Raw genomic sequence first — 19,614 nt, 5'->3', positions numbered from 1 at the left:
GGAACGGTTCGAAACTGTTGGCTGATAAATTCAAAGTAGATGTGGTCTCAAGAAAGAACATAAGTCTTTAGAGTTTCAGTTTTACAAGATGAAAAGAGTTCAGGAGATCCGTTGTGCACAAGTGTGAAAGTACTTAACACTACTGAATTGTGCACTCAGAAATGGTTAAGATGATACTTTCGTGTTATGTGTACTTCACCACAGCTAAAAATCACCTTATCACCTTCTCCATCTGGGAGCTGAGAGAAAAACTGGCTGGGAGCTTACACCCCTTGGTGAGGATGGAAACGAACCCACACACGGCATAAAGGGAACCAAAGCAAACCATCATGTTTCTGAGGACATTACTTTTCCGACTCAAGCTGTTCTTTCCTCTGCTTTCGATCCTCTTCTGTTATCCCTCCCAAATGTTTGTAGTTGCTCTCAGCAATCTCCAGCATGTGTCTCAGTTCAACAATTTTCTTGTAAGCTCTCACTGCAAGACAAAGTTGAACAGAACTTTGTTTAGACAGGTAACAGCCCATGTGCTCACAAGATGCTGGTCCTCAAACAGGTGCTTCTGGAGCCAGTGCCTCCGCACTCGGGGAGGAGGTGCAGTGGGGAGAGGGCAGAGACGGAGGATGAAGACCAGTAACAGAAGATTAGGGTGAACGAGCAGTGAAGTACCTGAGTGGAGGACTCTTTTCCTGCTATTGGTTATTAATACTACAAACAGGAAGCTTTAAAGAACACGGCCGTCTCTAGGATTAGTGGGGTATTATGAGACCACACATAATCTACTATATGTAAGAAAATTAGAAAAACTGAAATATGCTTGATTTATTTGAAGTAAAACGGGTCTAACCCAGCACCCCAATTTTTTTAAGTTTATTTCTTTATTTGGAGAGAGAGAGAGAGAGAGAGCACACAAGAAGGGGAGGCACAGAGAGAGAGGAGGAGACAGAATCCTAACCAGGGTCCACACTGTCAGCAAGGAGCGCCATGTGGGGCTCAATCCCATGAACTGTGAGATCATGACCTGAGCTGAAATCAAGAGTCAGATGCTTAACTGAATGGCCCGCCCAGGAGAGACAGCCCCCTAATTTTATCATTAGTCACTTGTAATATCTGTTTATACAAGAGAATACTGAAGAAAGGAAGTTTTGAGAGCTGCTGTTAGCTATTCTCTAACCACCAAAAGAGTTTTTTCTTTTCTTTTAAAAATTTTTAATGTTTATTTTTGAGAGAGAGAGAGACTTTGAGCTCAGAAGGGGCAGAGAGAGAGAGAAGACACAGAATCTGAAACAGGCCCAAGCTCCAAGCTGTCAGCACACAGCCTGACATGGGGCTCCAACTCACGAACCACGAGACCATGACCTTAGCCAAAGTCTGTTACATAACCAGCTGAACAATCCAGGTGGCCCTCAAAACTGAGTTTTCTATCCTTGTGGCAATGGTTCTTAACCTTGGGTGATTCTGTCCTCCAAAGGCCATTTGGCAACATCTGAAGACATTTTTGTTTGTCACACTTGGAAAGGAACAGACTGTTGGCATCTAGAGGCTTGGGATGAAACTAAAATCTTAAAATGCACAGGAAAATCTCCCTCATCAAATAAGCATCTGGCCAAAAATACCAATAGTGCAGAAGTTGAAAAACCCTGCTTTACAGGACCAGGTTAGCAAGTCATAGCCTCTTCTCCCTAACACTTAACACGCGGATTTCTCTCTCAAAGCTGCATACATCAGAATCGGGGCGCTCTTTAAAAATGTACATGTTTGTGCCAATACCAGACCTACAGCTTCGGGTACTGGTACTAAGCCCCTCAGACAATGCTGATCAGCAGACAGGTTTGGGAACCACTATAACCAGCAGCAAGCAAATAGAATTTAAGAAAAAGAGAAACTACAGAAGATCAAAAGAACTGTGGCTATTTAGCTCATATAATAATTCTTTAATATCCAAAGGCTATGTTTTGAAAGAGCTGTTTTATGGGGTCATCAGAGTTAAGAGCAAGGATTGAGATTACCTCCAGGAAGAGAGGTTTTTAACTCAACAAAGGAGAAACTTTTCACAAAAACAAAAAGAGCTCTTATGTATTTCTGGAGTGCCTGTGATGTGCAAGACCCAACACTAAGTTTCGTACACATTTTAATCCTCACAAAGGGCGCCTGGGTTTCTCCCTATGTCCTCACAGGGTTAAAGGGGTGAGGGAGCTCTCTGGGGTCTCTAAGAGCACTCATCCCACTCTGAACCCATCCTAATCACCTCCCACAGGCCCCAAACCCTCAGAGCATCACACTGGGTATTAGGATTTCAATATATAAATTTGGTCTGGGGCTGGGGGGACACAGACCATAGTAGCTTTTGCAATTTCTTTTCTATTAAAAATGCTCAGTCAGTTAAGCATCTGGCTTTGGCTCAGGTCATGATCTCACAGGTCGTGGGTTCGAGCCCCGTGTCAGGCTCCGTGCTGACAGCGAGCTCAGAGCCTAGAGCCTGCTTCAGATTCTGTCTGTCTCTGTCTCTCTCTCTCTCTCTGACCTTCCCCTGCTCACGGTCTCTCCTGTCTCTCAAAAATAAAAATAATTAAATAAATAAAATAAAATGAATGAAATCTTGCCATCTGCAACAGTATGAATGGAGCTAGAGTATACTGCTAAGTGAAGTTAATCAATCAGAAAGAGACAAATAAATACCATATGATTTCACTCATATATGGTACTTATTAAACAAAGAAGCAAAGGGGGAAAAAGAGAGAGATAAACCAAGAAACAGACTCTTGGGCCTCCTGGGTGGCTCAGTTAAGCATCCAACTCTTGATTTCAGCTCAGATCATGATCTCACAGTTCATGGGATGAAGCCCATGTTGGGCTTTGTGCTGACAGTGAAGAGCCTGCTTGGGATTCTCGCTTCTTCTCTCTCTGCCCCTCCCCCATTCATGCATGTGCTCTCTCGTGTTCTCTCTCTCCCCCAAAATAAACAAACATTTAAAGTCAAATAAAGACTGTAACAAGAGGAAACCAAGGGCATTACATAATAATTAGCAGGTCAATACAGGTCAAGAGAATATAATAAATATGAATATCTGTGCCTACAACACTGCAGCAGCTGAATAGATAAAGCAAGTGTTAACAGACATAAGGGAGAAATGTAATAGAGTAAGAGTAGAGGATTTTAAGTAGCCTCCATGCCCAACATGGGACTTGAACTCATGACCCTGCAATCAAGAGTTGGACACTCTACCGACTAAGCCACCTAAGTGCTCCAAAGAGTACAGGACTGTAAAACCCCACTTACATCAATAGACAGATCATCCAGGATGAAAATCAGTAAGGAAACACTGTCTTTCAATGACACATTAGACCAGATATACTTAACAGGTTTATACAAAACATTCTTTCCAAAAACAACAGAGTATGCATTCTTTTCAAGTACATATGGAACATTTTGCAGGATAGATCATATTAGGCCACAAAACAAGTCTCAAAGCATTTAAGAAGACTGAAATCACATCATCTTTTTCAGTTACAACATTATGAAACAAGAAATAACTCAAAAGAAAAAAACTGGGAAAAAACCCACAAACACATGGGGAGGCTAAACCACCAATGGATCCACAAATCAAAGACATTTTTTAAAAGAAGACAAATTAAAATGAAAACACAACAGTCAAAAATCTTCAAGATGCAGCAAAAGCAATTCTAAGAAGGAGACTGATAGTGAAACAAACCTACTTCAAGAAACATGAAGAATTTCAAATAAATAATCTAACTAAAAGAATCAGAAAAAAAAAAAAAACAAAGCCCAAAGTTAGTACACAAAGGAAATAATAAAGATTGGTGCAAACATAAATGAAACAGAAACTAAAAAAAATTAAGAAGATTAATGAAACTAAGAGCTGGTTGTCTGAAAAGGTAAAATTGATAGCCTGACTCCCACAACAACAACAACAACAACAACGAGTGAGAGAGAGGACACAAGTAAAATTTGAAATGAAAAGGGGGAAGTAACAGTAAACACCACCACAGAAATATAAAGGATTATAACAAATACAATTTGAAATGAAAAGGAAGAAATGGGGTGCCTGAGTGGCTCAGTTGGTCAAACATCCGACTTTGGCTCAGGTCATGATCTTGCAGTTCATGGGGTCGAGCCCAGCGTCAGGCTCTGTGCTGACAGCTAGCTCGGAGCCTGTCTTCTGATTCTGTGTCTCCCCCTCTCTCTGACCCTCCCCTGATCACCCTCTCCCCCGTCAAAAGTAAATAAAACAGTAAAAAAAATTTTAAAGAAAGAAAAAGAAGAAGTAATGGTAACCAACACCACAGAAATATAAAGGATTATAACAGAATACTACCAAAAATTACATGCCAGCAAAGTACCTAGAAGGAATGGATAAATTTATAGAAACATATAAACTTTCAAAACTGAATCAGGAAGAAAACAGCCTAGGTAGCTCTGTCACTTAAGCATCTGGCTCTTAATTTCAGCTCAGGTCATGATCTCTCACAATTGGTGAGATCAAGCCCCACATGGGACTCTGTGCTGACAACAGAGATGCTACTTGGAATTCTCTCTCTAACCCTTCTAGGTTCATATTCATATTCATTCATTCTCTCTCTCTCAAAATAAAAATAAACAACAACAACAAAAAAAAATTAAATCAGGAAGAAACAGAAAATCTGAACAGACCAATTACTAGTAATAAAACTGAACTGTTAATAAAAAAACTCCCAATAAGCAAAAGTCTATTACCAGATGGAGTCACAGGCAAATTCTACTAAACATTTAAACAAGAGTTCATGCCTATTCTCCTCGAACTTCCCAAAAATAGAGGGAAGAAAAACTTCCAAGCACATTCAACAAAGCCAGCATTACCCTGACACCAAAACCAAAAAGAAACCCTATAAAAAACAAGTAACCAACAATAAAAACAACAACAACAAAAACTACAGGCCTATATCTCTGATAAACACAGATGCAAAAATTCTCAACAAAATATTAGCAAGCCACACTGAACAATACATTAAAAGGAGGGAGCGAGGGGCAAGATGGTGGAGAAGTAGGGAGCTCTGTAATCTCCACCTGCCCGCAACTATCAAACTGAGAAGGACTAAAGCCACAATACTCTGATCAGCAGGAGTGGGAGGAAAACACTGAATCCACATTGATGACAGCCTCATAGGTGCCTGAGTGAGTGCAAACTGGGGAAATAAAACACGGCTGGGGTCAGAGGCTCTGAGGGGAGAGAGCCCCAGCCCAACGCTGGGGAGAGCGCTCAGAGTGGCGGTGCAGGGCCCTCGAGGGCCACTTCGCCCGCTGCAGTGCAGAACTGCGGAGAGTGGAGGAGAGCCAAGGGGAAGAGAAAGAGAGACTGAAAACGCTCACAGAGTGGTCTCTAGGGAAAAGAAAAACCTCAGCCCAGGACTGAGAGAGATACTATCATCCCTTATATAAGCTCTGGACGCAGGGAGAGAAATTCGTCCCCCTTCATGGGCTTATTTTCCCTTAGGCTTGGTGGTGTGCCCATCCAGGTTGCTCACGTATCCCAAGTGCTCACCGAGTGGCTTGCAACTCATGAACAGAGAAGGGCTTGAGGCGCAGCCATTCTTCTCCCAGCAACCACCAAAGCGGGGCTTCAGAGAGCAGATCCCAAGACCTGGCCTACCTACACCAAACCACGCCCATCCACACTGGAGAACTGCCTGTTTGCTTGCTTTCCTTTTTTCCATTTTTCCTTTTTCTTTCCTCTTTTTCCTTCTTTTCTCCTTTTCCCCCCTGGAGTCCAGGGAAGACCAACATTGAGGCACTGCTGTGATTAGATAATTGTTGCCATGCAGATATGTTTTCTCTTATCTCATTCTTATCTCTCCCCTCCACAGATTTTATGCTCTCAGACTATCCTTTGTCTTTTGTTGTTTCTGTCCTCTGACCTTTTTTTCTTTTCTTTTCCTTTCCTTTCTTTTCTTTTCTACCTTCCCCTTTTGGTTTGCTTGTTAATATGACTTGTCTCTGCATTTGCCTGCTTTTGTTCCCTGTGTGTTTGTCTGTCTGTTTTCCTTTTCAGGGCTACCTCAAGAAACAAGCCAAAGTACACATGATGGAGAGTCTCAAATATTGCTGAGTAGGGAAATAAAAAAATCAAAGGCACAATAAGAGTAACTGAGAGACACCATTAAAAGAACACTTCCTGAAATGAGAGGCCCTGGACAGTCAATGAGCCTCCTTTAGTAGAGCAATACCAACAGGTGCACAGTGCATAAAGAGCTTTTAAAACTGATAAGAGACAGAAAACTAGCCAAAATGACAAAACAAAAGAACTCGCCTCTAAAGAAATTCCAGGAAGAAGTCATAGCCACAAAACTGCTCAAAACAGACATAAGCAACAAAACTGAAAAAGAATTTAGCATAATTGTCATAAAATTAATCACTGGGCTTGAAAAAAGCATAAGAGAAGCTAATTACAAAGACTAAGGACATTCAAAATAGCTGTGGTGAGTTAAAAAAGGCATAAATGAGGTGCATAATGAAATGGAGGCGGCCACTGCACAGACTGAAGAGGCAGAGAGGAGAATAAGTGAATTAGAAAACACAGTTATAGCAAAAGAGGAAGCCGAGAAATGGAGGACAAATTGATCCAGGAGCAGGAATGGAGAATTTGAGACCTGAGTGATACAATCAAATGGGACAGTATCTGTATCATAGGAATACCTGAAGAAGAAGAAAGAGAAAAAGGTCCTAAAGGGGTGCTTGATCAAATTATAGCCAAGAACTTCCCCAATTTGGGGAGGGAAATGGCCATTGAAATCCAAGAGGCGCAGAAAACTTCCCTAAGACGTAATGTGAATTGACTTTCACTATGACATATAGTGAAACTGGCAAAATATAAAGAAAGAATTCTGAAAGCAGCTAGCGATAATGGGCCCTAACATACAAAGGGAAACCTATCAGAGTGGATACAGACCTATCTAATGAGAATTGGCAGGCAAGAAAGGAATGGCAGGAAATCTTCAATGTGATGAACAGGAAAAATATGCAGCCAAGAATCCTTTATCCAGCAAGCCTGTCATTCAAAATAGAAGGAGAGAGAAAGGCTTTCCCAAGTAAACAAAAATTGAGAGAATTCATCACCACAAAACCAGCCCTACAAGAAATCCTAAGAGGGACTCTATGAGGGAAATGTTGTAAGGAATACAAAGTACTAGAGAAACCACTACAAACATGAACTCTACAGAGAACACAATGACTCTAAACCCACACTTTTCAGTAATACCACTGAATGTAAATGGACTGAATGCTCCAAATAAACGACACAGGGTAGCAAAATGGATTTTTAAAAATCCATCTATTTGCTGTCTACAAGAAACTCATTTTAGACCTGAAGACACCTTCAGGTTGAAAATATGGGGATGGAGAAATATGAAGGACATTATATAATAATTACAAGGTCTGTCCTCCATCAGGAAGAACTAACAATTATAAACATCTATGTGCTGAATTCAGGAGCTCCCAAATACATAAAACAATCACAAACAGAAACAATCTTATTTATAAGAATATGCTAGCTGCAGGGGGTTTTAACACTCTACTTACAGCAACGGAGAGATCAACAAGACAGAAAATCACTAAAGAAACAACGGACATGAATGACATATGGGAACAGAAAGAATTGATAGATATATTTAGAATTCTGCATTGCATCCTGAAGCTAGGGAACTCATCTTCTTCTCGAGTGCACATGGCACATTCTCCAAGACAGATCACATACTGGGGCATAAAGCAGCCCTCAATAAATATAAAGGAACTGAAATCATACCATGCACACTTTTGGATCACAATGCTATGAAACTTGAAATCAATCACAGGAAAAAGTCTGGAAAGCCTCCAAAAATGTGGAGGTTAAAAAAAACTCTACTAAAGAATGATTGGGCCAATCAGGCAACTAGAGAAGAAATTTAAAAATATATGGAAACAAATGAAAATGAAAATACAACAATCCAAACTCTCTGGGATGCAGCAAAGGCAGTCCTAAGAGGAAAGTATATTGCAATCCAGGCCTATTTCAACAAACTAGAAAGAGCGCAAATTCAAAGTCTAACAGAGCACCTACTGGAACTAGAAGGGGAACAGCAAAAGCACGCCAGGCCCAGCAGAAGAAGAGAAATAATAAAGATCAGGGCAGAAATAAACAATATAGTATCTAAAACAACAGTTGAACAGATCAATAAAACCAAGAGCTATTTTTTTGAAAAAATAAAATTGATAAACCTCTAGCCAGAATCCTCAGACAGAAAAGAAAGAACACTCAATTAGACAAAATCATGAATGAAAATGGATCTATAACAACCAATCCCTCAAAAATACAAGAAATCATCAGAGATTACTATGAAAAATTATATGCCAACAAACTGGACAGTCTAGAAGAAATGGACAAATTTCTAAACACACATGCACTACCAAAATTCAAACGGGGAGAGGTAGAAAAGCTGAACATGGGGCGCCTGGGTGGCTCAGTCGGTTAAGCCTCCGACTTCAGCTCAGGTCATGATCTCACGTTTATGGGTTTGAGCCCCACGTTGGGCTCTGTGCTGACAGCTCAGAGCCTGGAACCTGCTTCTGATTCTGTGTCTGTCCCTCTGCCCTCCCCGCTCATGCTCTGTCTCTCTCTGTCTCAAAAATAAATAAAACATTTTTAAAAATTAAAAAAAAAAAAGAAAATCTGAACAGACCCATAACTAGTGAAGAAATTGAATCAGTTATCAAAAATCTCCCAACAATAAGAGTCCAGGGCCAGATGGCTTCCCAGGGGAATTCTACCAGACATTTAAAACAGAGTTATTACCCATCTTTCTCAAGCTATTTCAAAAAAATAGAAATAGTAGGAACACTTCTGAACACATTCTAAGAAGCCAAAATCACTTTGATTCCCAAACCAGACTCCCAAACCAGACAGAGACCCAACAAAAACAGAGAACTACAGGCCAATATCCTTCAAGAGTACAGATGCAAAAATACTCAACAAGAAACTAGCAAATCGTATTCAACAACATATAAAAAGAATTATCCATCATGATCAAGTGGGATTCATTCCTACCTTATAGGGCTGGTTCAATATTCGCAAATCCATCAATGTGATACATCACATTAACAAAAGAGAAGATAAAAACCATATGATCCTGTCCATAGATGCAGAAAATGCATGTGACAAAATACAGCCTCCTTTCTTAATAAAAACCTTTGAGAAAGTCAGGATAGAAGGAACTTACTTAAACATCATAAAAGCCATTTATGCAAAGCCCACAACTAATGTCATCCTCAAATGGGGAAAAACTGAGAGCTTTCCCCCTGAGATCAGGAACACGACAGGGATGTTCACTCTCACCACTGCTGTTTAACATAGTGCTGGAAGTCCTAGCATCAGCAATCAGACAACAATAGGAAATATAAGGCATCACAATTGGCAAAGAAGAAGTCAATCTTTCACTTCTCGCAGATGACATGATACTCTACATGGAAAACCCAACAGACTCCACCAGAAGCCTACTAGAACATTTTTATACACCAATAATGAAGCAACAAAAAGAGAAATCAAAAAACTGATTCCATTCACAATTGCTCCAAAAGACATTAAAATACCTAAAAATAAACCTAACCAAAGATGTAAAAGACCTGTATGATGAAAACTATAGAAAACTTATGAAAGAAACTGAAGAAGACACCAAGAAATGGAAAAACATTCCATGCTCATGGATTAGATGAATAAACATTGTTAAAATGTCATTATTACCCAAAGCAATCTACACATACAATGCAATCCCAATCAAAATTGCACCAGCATTCTTTTCTCTCTTTTTTTAATGTTTTATTTATTTTTGATACAAAGAGAGACAGAGCATGAGAGGGGGAGGGGCAGAGAGAGGAGGAGACACAGAACTGAAAGCGGGCTCCAGGCTCTAAGCTAGCTGTCAGCACAGAGCCTGATGCAGGGCTCGAACCCACGAATGTGAAATCTGACCTGAGCTGAAGTCAGAGGCTTAACCGACTGAGCCACCCAGGCGCCCCACCAGCATTCGTTTCAAAGCTAGAACAAACTATCCTCAAATTCATATGGAACCACAAAAAACCCCAAATAACCAAAGTAATATTGAAGAAGAAAACCAAAATGGGGAGGCATCACAATCCCAGACTTTAGCCTCTACTACAAATATGTCATCATCAAGACAGTATGGTATTGGCATAAAAACAGACACATAGGCCAATGGAATAGAGAACCCAGAACTGGACCCACATATGTATGGCCAATTAATCTTTGACAAAGCAGGAAAGAATATCCAATGGAAAAGAGACAGCCTCTTTAACAAGTGGTGCTGGGAGAACTGGACAGCAACATGCCAAAGAATAAAGTTAGACCACTTTCTTACGCCATACACAAAAATAAACTCAAAATGGATAAAGGACCTGAATGTGAGACAGGAATCCATCAAAATCCTAGAGAAGAAAGCAGTAAACAGCCTCCTTGACCTCAACCGCAGCAATTTTCTACTCAACACATCCCCAAAGGCAAGGTAGTCAAGAGCAACAATGAACTATTGGGACCTCATCAAGAGGTTCCTTTCCTATGGCAAAAGCAACAATCAAGAAAACTAATAGGGGGGTGCCTGGGTGGCTCAGTCGGTTAAATCTCCGACTTCGGCTCAGGTCAGATCTCATGTTTGTGGGTTCGAGCCCCACATCGGGCTCTGTGCTGACGGCTAGCTCGGAACCTGGAGCCTGCTTCCAGTTCTGTGTCTCCTTCTCTCTCTCTCCCCCTCCCCCTCTCATGCTCTGTCTCTCTCTCTGTATCAAAAATAAAATAAAACATTAAAAAAAAAGAAAACTAATAGGCAACCAACAGAATGGGAAAAGATAGTGGCAAATGACATATTGGATAAAGGGCCAGTATCCAAAATCTATAAGGAACTGACCAAACTCCATACCTGAAAAACAATTAGTGAAGAGATGGAGAGAAGACAGGAATAGACACTTCTCCAAAGAGGACATCCAGATGGCCAGCAGACACATGAAACAATGCTCAGTGTTACTCATCATCAGGGAAATACAAATCAAAACCACAGTGAGATACCACCACATGCTGGTCAGAGTGGCTAAAATGAACAAATCAGGAGACTATAGATGCTGGTAAGGATGAGGAGAAACGGACACCCTCCTACACTGTTCATGGAAATGTAAACTGGTGCAGCCTCTCTGGAAAACAGTGTGGAGGAGGTTCCTCAAGAAACTATCAATAGAACTCCCCTATGGCCCAGCAATAGCACTGCTGGGGATTTACTCAAGGAATACAGAAGTGCTGATGCATAGGGGCACATGTACCCCAATGTTCATAGCAGCACTTTCAACAATTGCCAAATCATGGAAAGAGCCTAAATGTCCATCACCTGATGAATGAATCAAGAAGATGTGGTTTATATATACAAGGAAATACTACATGGCAATGAGAAAGAATGAAATCTGGCCATTCATAGTAACGTGGATGGACCTTGAGGGAGTCATGTTAAGTGAAATAAGTCAGGCAGAGAAGTACAGATACCATATGTTTGCACTCATAGGTCTAACAGGAGAACAGGAGAAACCTAACAGAGGACCATGGGGAGGGGAAGGGGGAAAAAAGAGTTACAGAGAGGGAGGGAGGCAAATTATGAGAGACTCTTGAATACTGAAAACAAACTCAGGGCTGAAAGGAGAGGAGGAAAAGGAAAAGGGGGTGATGGTCATGGAGGAGCGCACTTATGGGGAAGAGCACTGGGTATTATATGGAAACCAATTTGACAATAAACAATAAAAATAAATAAATAAATAAATAAATAAATAAATAAATAAAAGGATCATTCACCATGATAAGTGATATTTAATCTGGGAGGCAAGGGTGGTTCAGCAAGTGAAAATCAATCAACATGATACACCACATCAACAAAACAAAGGAGGGGCGCCTGGGTGGCTCTGTCAGTTGAGCGTCTGGCTTCAACTCAGGTCATGATCTCATGGTTCATGGATTCAAGCCCCGCATCAGGCTCTGTGCTGACAGCTCAGAGCCTGGAGCCTGTCTTCAGATGCTGTGTTTCGCTTTTTCTCTGAACCTCCCCTGCTCACTCTGTCTCTGTCTCTCTCTCAAAAATAAATAAAACATTAAAGAAATAACAAAGGTTAAAAATCAGACTATCATCTCAATAAATGCAGAAAAAGCACTTGACAAAATTCATTTTTTTCATGATTTTAAAAATTCTCGGGGCGTCTGGGTGGCTCAGTTGGGTAAGCGTCTGACTTCAGCTCAAGTCATGATCTCACAGTTCGTGGTTTCGAGCCCCGTGTCAGGCTCTGTGCTGAACGTTTGCTCAGAGCCTGGAGTCTGCTTCGGATTCTGTGTCTCCTTTTCTCTTTGCCCCTCCCTCACTCATGCTCTCTCTCTCTCTCAAAAATAAATAAATATTTTAAAAAAATTTTAAGAACTCAGTAAAATGAGTTTAGAGGGAACAAACCTAAATATGATAAAAGTCATAAATTCCTAGCTCGCCAGTCAACAGTGAAAAACTCAGAGCTTTCCCTCTAAGATCAAGAACAAGATGAAGACGTCTATTCTCACTGCTTTAATTAAACATAGTACTAGCTGCAGCAATCAGACAACAAAATAATGAACGGCATCCAAATTGATTAAAGGAGAAGTTAAATTGTCACTACTTACAGATGACATACTCTACAGAGAAAATCCTAAAGACTCCATCAAAAAAATATTGTAATTAATAAATGAATTCAGAAAGGTTGCTGGGGTCTCAGCTAGTTGAGCATCCAACTCCTGATATGGGTTCACGTCGTGATCTTACAGTCCTGTTATCCAGACTGGACAGAGCTCTGCACTGGATACAGAGCCTGCTTAAGAGTTTCTCTCCTCTCGCTCTGCCCCTTCCCTGCTTGCACACATGTGCATGCACCCACAGGAGTGTACGCTCCTGGTCTCTCTCAGAAAAAGAAAGAGAAGTAAAGAAAAGTTGCAGAATACAAAATTAATGCCCAGAAATCAGTTCCATCTTTATACATTAACAATAAAATATCAGCAAGAGAAATTAGAAAACAATTTAATTTACAATTCCACCAAAAAAGAATAGAATATCTAGGAATAAACTTAACCAAGGAGGCAAATGACTGAAAACTATAAAACACTGAAGAAAGATATTGACAAATGTTAAGACATACCATGTTAATGGACTGCAAGAACTAATCTATCATACCCATATTACCCAAAGCAATCCACAGACTCAAAGCAATCCCTATCAAAACATAAATAGTATTTTTCATAGAACTAGAACAAATACCCCTAAAATCTGTATGTAAGTACACAAGATGCTGAGTAGCAAAAGCCATCTTGAGAGAGAACAACAACGCTGGAGGTATCAGAATCCTAGATTTCAATATAAACTACTAAACTGTAGAAATAAGAACTGGCCCAAAAATAGACACACAGATCAAAAGAATAGAAAGCCCAGAAATAAATCCATGTTTTTATGGTCACTTAATTATTCTAAAACAAAGGTGGCAAGAATAAGGGAAAAGGCATTCTCTTCAGTAAATGGTGCTGGGAAAACATTATAGCTACATGCAACAGAATGAAATTGGACCACTTTAGTATGCCATATACAAAAATAAACTCAAATATTAAAGACCTAAATAAAGCCATAAAACTCCTTTAAAAATATAGCATAATAATTTGTGGACAGGTATCCTAAAGCAAGAGAAACAAAAGCAAAGATTAAATACTATGGCTACATCAAAATAAAAACCTCTGCACAGTGAAGTAAACCATCAACAAAACAAAAAGACAACCTAGTGAATAAGAGAAGATATTTGTAAATGATATATCCAATAAGGGGTTAATATCTAAAATATATAAAGAACTTATAAAGCTCTGATTAAAAATCTGATTTAAAAATACACAGAGAATCTTAGTAGGCATTTTTTGAGAGAAGACAAATGGTTGGCCAACAGATATATTCAAGGATGCTCAAAATCAATAATCATAAGGGAAACGCAAATCAAAATCACAATTGGCTATCACCTCATACCAGTCAAAATGGCTAGTACCTAAAAGACCAAAAAATAACAAGTGTTGACAGGATGTGGAGAAAAGGGAACCCTTGTGAAATGTTAGTGGGACTGTGAACTGGTGCAACCACTGTGGAAGACAGTATGGAGGCCCCTTAAAACATTAGAAATAGAAATACCATTAAATCCAGTAATTCCATTACTGGGTATTTACCCAAAGAAAACAAAAACACTAATAAAAAGATATATGCACCACTATGTATGTTCAGCCTTATTTAAAATAGCCAAGATATGGAGGTAACCTAAGTGTCCAATGATGAATGATAAAGCTATAATTTACATATACAATGAGATATTACTCAGCCATAAAAAGAAATAAGATCTTGTAATCATTTGTGACATGAATGGACCTAGAGAGTATTATGCTAAGTGAAATAAGCTAGACAGAGAAAGAGAAATGCCACATGATTTCACTTATTTTTGAAATCTAAAAAACAAATGAACATACAAAAACAGATTCTTAAATATAGAGAACAAAAACAGATTCTTAAATACAGAGAACAAATTGGTGTTTACCAGATGGGATGCGGGTGGGTGCATGGGTGAAATAAATAAAGGGGACTAAGCGGTACAAACTTTAAGTTATAAAATAAGTCACAGAGGTGAAGAGTATAGTAGAGAATATCATCAATGATATTGTAAGAATGTTTGACAATTACAGACAGTGACCACATTTATCATGGTAAGCAATGGGTAATATATAGAACTTTCGAGTAGATGTAGTGTGCCCCTGACCAGATCGGGCGCGTTCAGGGTGGTACGGCCGTAGACTACAGTGTATCCCTGAAACTAACAAAACTTTGTGTGTTAATTTACTTCAATTACAAAATGTAAAAAAAAAAAAAAAGAAATGACAATGAGATCCCACTTCACTCTCAGTAGAACAGCTTTAACCAATCAGAGAAACAATAGTAAGTACTGGCAAGGATGTAGAGAAAATGGAACCCTCAAACGTTGTTGATGGGAATTTTAAATGATCCAGAACAGTTTGGAAGTTCCTCAATATGTTAAACATAGAGTTACCAAATGACTCAGCAATTCCAACTAACTCCTAGGTTTATACCCAAGAGAAATGAAAATATATGTCCACACAAAAACATGTACATGAATATTCACAGCAACAGTATTCTTAATAGACAAAATATGAAAACAACTCTAGCGTCCATCAACTGGTGAACAGATGATAAAATGTGGTATATTCATATAATAACAGTATTTGGCAATGAAAAGGAATGAAGTACGGATACGTGGTACACGATATTTAAACCTTGAAAACACTGTTCTAAGAGTAAGAAGGCGGTCTCAAAAGGCCACATATGTATCATTCCATTAATACGAAATGTCCTGAATAGGCAAATCTATACAGTCAGAAAATCAGTAACGAGTTACCAAGTGATGGGGTTTGGAGGGAAGGGAGAAGAAAGCGGGGGTAAAGGGGAATGATTACTATGGAGTGTGGGGGTTCTTTTGGACGTGACAGAATGTTTAAAATTTTACTATGGTGATGGTTGCACAAATCTATGAATATACTAAATAGCATTAAACTGTGGGCCTTAGATGTTGGTAAGTTGAATGGTATGTAAATTATATCTCAATAAAGCTATCTGTAATTCTGAAGGGATCGTTAACTCTGACCTCACTACAGGGTGATCGAGGTGGACTGTTTGTTGGGAGCCCCTGATATCAGCATCTTCAGGTCTTTACTTGCTTGCATTCACCAGGAAGAGGCTTTCACCATCCCCTGGAGAGTAATGATCTGCCTGACAATGTTCTGGGAGCTCTTAACAATTTTTTAAAATTTCTTTGTTCATTTGTTTTGTTTTTCAGATTCCATATACAAGTGAAATCATATGGTATTTGTCTTTTTCTGTCTGGATTATTTTCACTTAGCATAATACCCTCCAAATATATTCACATTGTCACAAACTGCAAACAAATAGCAACAAAGAGAGAAACAGATTCATAAATATAGAGAACTGGTGGTTGCCAAAGGGGAGGACAGTGGGAAGATGGGTGAAATGGGTGTTTAGGATTAAGAAACACAAACTTCCAGTTATAAAGTAAATAAGTTGCCAGGATGAAAAGTAAAGCAGAGGGACTATAATCAATAATAGAGTAATACACATCATGGTGAGTATTTCAGAACATATACAATTGTTGAATTACTATGTTGTACACCTGAAACTAATGTTATAAATCAACTATACTTCTATTAGAAATTTTTAATTTTTATTTTTTAAAAACCTAGACAGGAGTTAGAAATTTTCCTTAGAGAATGTAGCTTTGGAACAACTAGTTGTTCCTGCCTGACAAACCAAAAATACTTTCCACAGATCAAGAGGAAGGGAAGAGACATTTAATGAGCCTCTATTATGGGTTAGGCACTTCCCATTCTCTAGAACATTAATCTTTTTAACTCTGTGGGGATGACATTATAACATTCTCATTTTTATAGATGAGGAAACGAGATGCAGAAATTAACACAGCTAAAACTGGTGAAATTCTGATGTCCGAACTCAGGGCCCACACTCTACTCACTTTTTTTTTTTTTTTAAGTTTATTTATTTTTGAGAGAGAAAGACAGACAGACAGAGAACAAGCAAGGGAAGGGCAGAGAAAGAGAGAGAGGCAGAGAGGGGAAGAAAGAGGGGGAGAGGGGAGGCGAGGGGGGGAGAGAGAGAGAGAGACAGACAGACAGACAGACTATCCCAAGCAGGCTCCATGGTTCATGGGTTCAAGCCCCGCATTGGGTTCCATGCTGACGGTACGGAGCCTACTTAGGATTCCTTCCCCCTTCTCTTTGCCCCTCCCCTGCTCTCGCTCTCTCAAAATAAATAACCTTCAAAAAATTCCTTTAAGGGGCGCCCAGTGGCTCAGTCAGTGAAGCGGCCAACGTCAGCTCAGGTCATGACCTCACGGTTCATGGGTTCGAGCCCCGCATCAGGCTCTGTGCTGACAGCTCAGAGCCTGGGGCCTGCTTCAGATTCTGTGTCTCCCTCTCACTCTGTCCCTCCCCTGCTCACACTCTATCAAAAATAAACTAACTTTAAGAAAATTCCTTTAAAAAAATAAAAAGGCTACAAAACCAGCATGGAGCTTTCTTTGCAGCATCACTGGTAGTTCCAGGTCCAGAGCAGGGACTCCTGGAGCCCAGGAAATTTGTGCAGACACTCTGCATATGCTCTTGTACAACTTTAATTTAGCATCCTTAGCAAATTTAAATTAGATTGAAAACTTCATCTAACCTTAGACTGGCAGGTGAGTGTGTTCTCTTCCTGCACATTCATAACCCACCTGAAGTGCCGGGCTCTCCCTACCTCTGAGTCTGCTCTACACCCAGCAGCTAGAGTTATACTGCTCTTAAATACAGATCAAATCATCCCCACCTCAAACCCAACCAGTGGCTTCTATTTAAAATTAAAAAAAATAACCATAAAATCCTAATTAGGCCCTATATGATCCAACTGGGCCCCTGCTTGTGTCCCCAACCTGATCTCTTACCGCTTCCTTGCTGACCGTGCTCCAGCCACACTTATTGAGCTCAAGTCCACCCCATGGCCATTACACATACAGCTCCTTCTGCTTGGAATGTTCTTCCAAGGTCTTAATAATGCTCACTCCAGAGGTCTCTCCTCAAATGTCACCCCCTCAGAGATGCCCTCTACTAGCAATCTTATCTTTGGCACTACTATACCTTATTTTCTTTGTGGACCTATTTTCTTATCAGCTACTTGTCACCTGCCCTTCACCACCACCACCAACAGCACCACCACCACCACAACCACCACCAGAATGAAAGTTGCTAGCAGGGCAGGGATTTTGTATCATTCACTGTTTCATTGATATGTACAACAGTGTCTGGCACACAGTAGACACTCAATAAATACCTCCTGTTATTAATCTATAAAAATCATTCGCCAACTAACCATGGAAATCCTCGAGATATTCATTTCCCTGTTTCCTATGACCCACTTAAGTAATTTGTCCTCCTTATAACTTTTTCCTCCTTGAGGGACAGAGATCATGTCTTACATTCTTGTGTGTGTGTGTGTGTGTGTGTGTGTGTGTGTGTGTGTGTATTTACTTTGAGAGAGATTGAGAGAGAGAGAGAGAGAGAGAGAGAGAGAAAGAGAGAGAGAGAATATATGAGTGGGAGAGGGGCAAAGAGAGAGAATCCCAAGCAGACTCCATGCTATGAGTGCACGCAGAGCCACAAACCATGAGATCATGACCTGAGCCAAAACCAAGATTCAGATGCTTAACCAACTAAGCCACCCAGGCACCCCTCTTACACTCTTTACGTGTTCAGAAACCCCTACCACAAACAATTGTAATAGTCTGACTCCGCCCCCCAATATCAAAGTATTTTTCTTTGCAGACAATTATCTTTAGAATAACTTCCGGATTTTTGGTAAAAACTGGCTATGGTATTTCTTAAACAATAAATCAAAACAGAGTTGGCACACTTACTTCTGGCATCTGTCTTATCCAACTCACTCAGACATAAATCATCCTTGGCATCAGTGCTCCCCTCAACACCATGTCTTAAGAAAAACTTCATATCATTTTCATCAATTTCATTGTCATCATCCAAGTCATATTTTTGTAGCCCCTCTAACAGCTTTACGGCAGCTAAATGGGCAAACCTGTAGGAAAGAATCAGTAATTAACAAGACCCACGATCTTCAATTGAAATGACGGTTTGCACTTAATTTAGCAAATTACACTCTGTATATTATGCCACCAACTCATCTCCCAATAAAGGAGCAAAACTGTAGCTGAAGGTCAGTGATAATGTGACATATCCAGCTCAAAGAGTTACTGGACACTAAGGACAAAGAGTCCTAGTAAAGGCTATTTCATAAATTGTATTGGCAAAAATCCAACTGGGAGAGGGGACCCTATATCAAGAGAATATGTGGTGTGCCCCAGACACTGCTGGTCAACTGAATAGAAAGCCCAGAACTACCCTATTTGTTAGCTATATTTACTACCTTTTTGGATGGCCTAATTTAGATTGCAGAACTAGTTCTGTTTCCAGATTTAGGGTAACTATGTAGCTCTAGCCCCCTTAATTTTCATCCTTCCTCAACCCAAGATATGGCATGACTTTGAAATTTATTATTTTGATATTTATAGCTTATTGTCATATAACACAGTGGTCATCCCCACAAGTGCCCTCCTCCATGACCATCATCCCCTTCCCTCCTCCCCCTTCCCCATCAACCCTCAGTTTGTTCTCAGTATTTAAAAGTCTCTTCTGGTTTGCCTGCCTCCCTCTCCTTAACTATTTTTTCCCTTCCCCTCCCAATGGTTCTCTGTTTAGTTTCTCATGTTCTACCATGACTAAAAACACATGGTATCTGTCCTTCTCTGCCTGGTTTATTTCACTTAGCATAACACCCTCAAGGTCCATGCACGTTGCTACAAATGGCCAGATTTCATTCTTTCTCATTGCCATGTAGTATTCCATTGTATAGATAAAC

At 39.9% G+C, this 19,614-nt stretch overlaps 1 protein-coding gene across 1 annotated transcript in view; it reads right to left on the bottom strand.

The window, feature by feature from the left end:
- Positions 1-344: 344 nt before the first annotated feature.
- Positions 345-19,614, bottom strand: part of ANKRD42 (ankyrin repeat domain 42) — a 56,263-nt gene continuing 36,993 nt past the window's right edge. The window contains exons 9-10 of the mRNA XM_029956912.1: positions 18,599-18,774; positions 345-475 (exon numbers count right to left, since the gene is read on the bottom strand). Coding sequence (XP_029812772.1) covers positions 345-475; positions 18,599-18,774 — 307 coding nt within the window. The remainder of the gene's footprint in view (positions 476-18,598; positions 18,775-19,614) is intronic.

This window comes from Suricata suricatta, chromosome 11, assembly GCF_006229205.1.
Source record: "Suricata suricatta isolate VVHF042 chromosome 11, meerkat_22Aug2017_6uvM2_HiC, whole genome shotgun sequence".
In the NCBI taxonomy this organism is placed as follows: domain Eukaryota; kingdom Metazoa; phylum Chordata; class Mammalia; order Carnivora; family Herpestidae; genus Suricata; species Suricata suricatta.
Note: the sequence above shows the minus strand (reverse complement) of the source record. Positions and strands in the feature narration are given on the sequence as shown.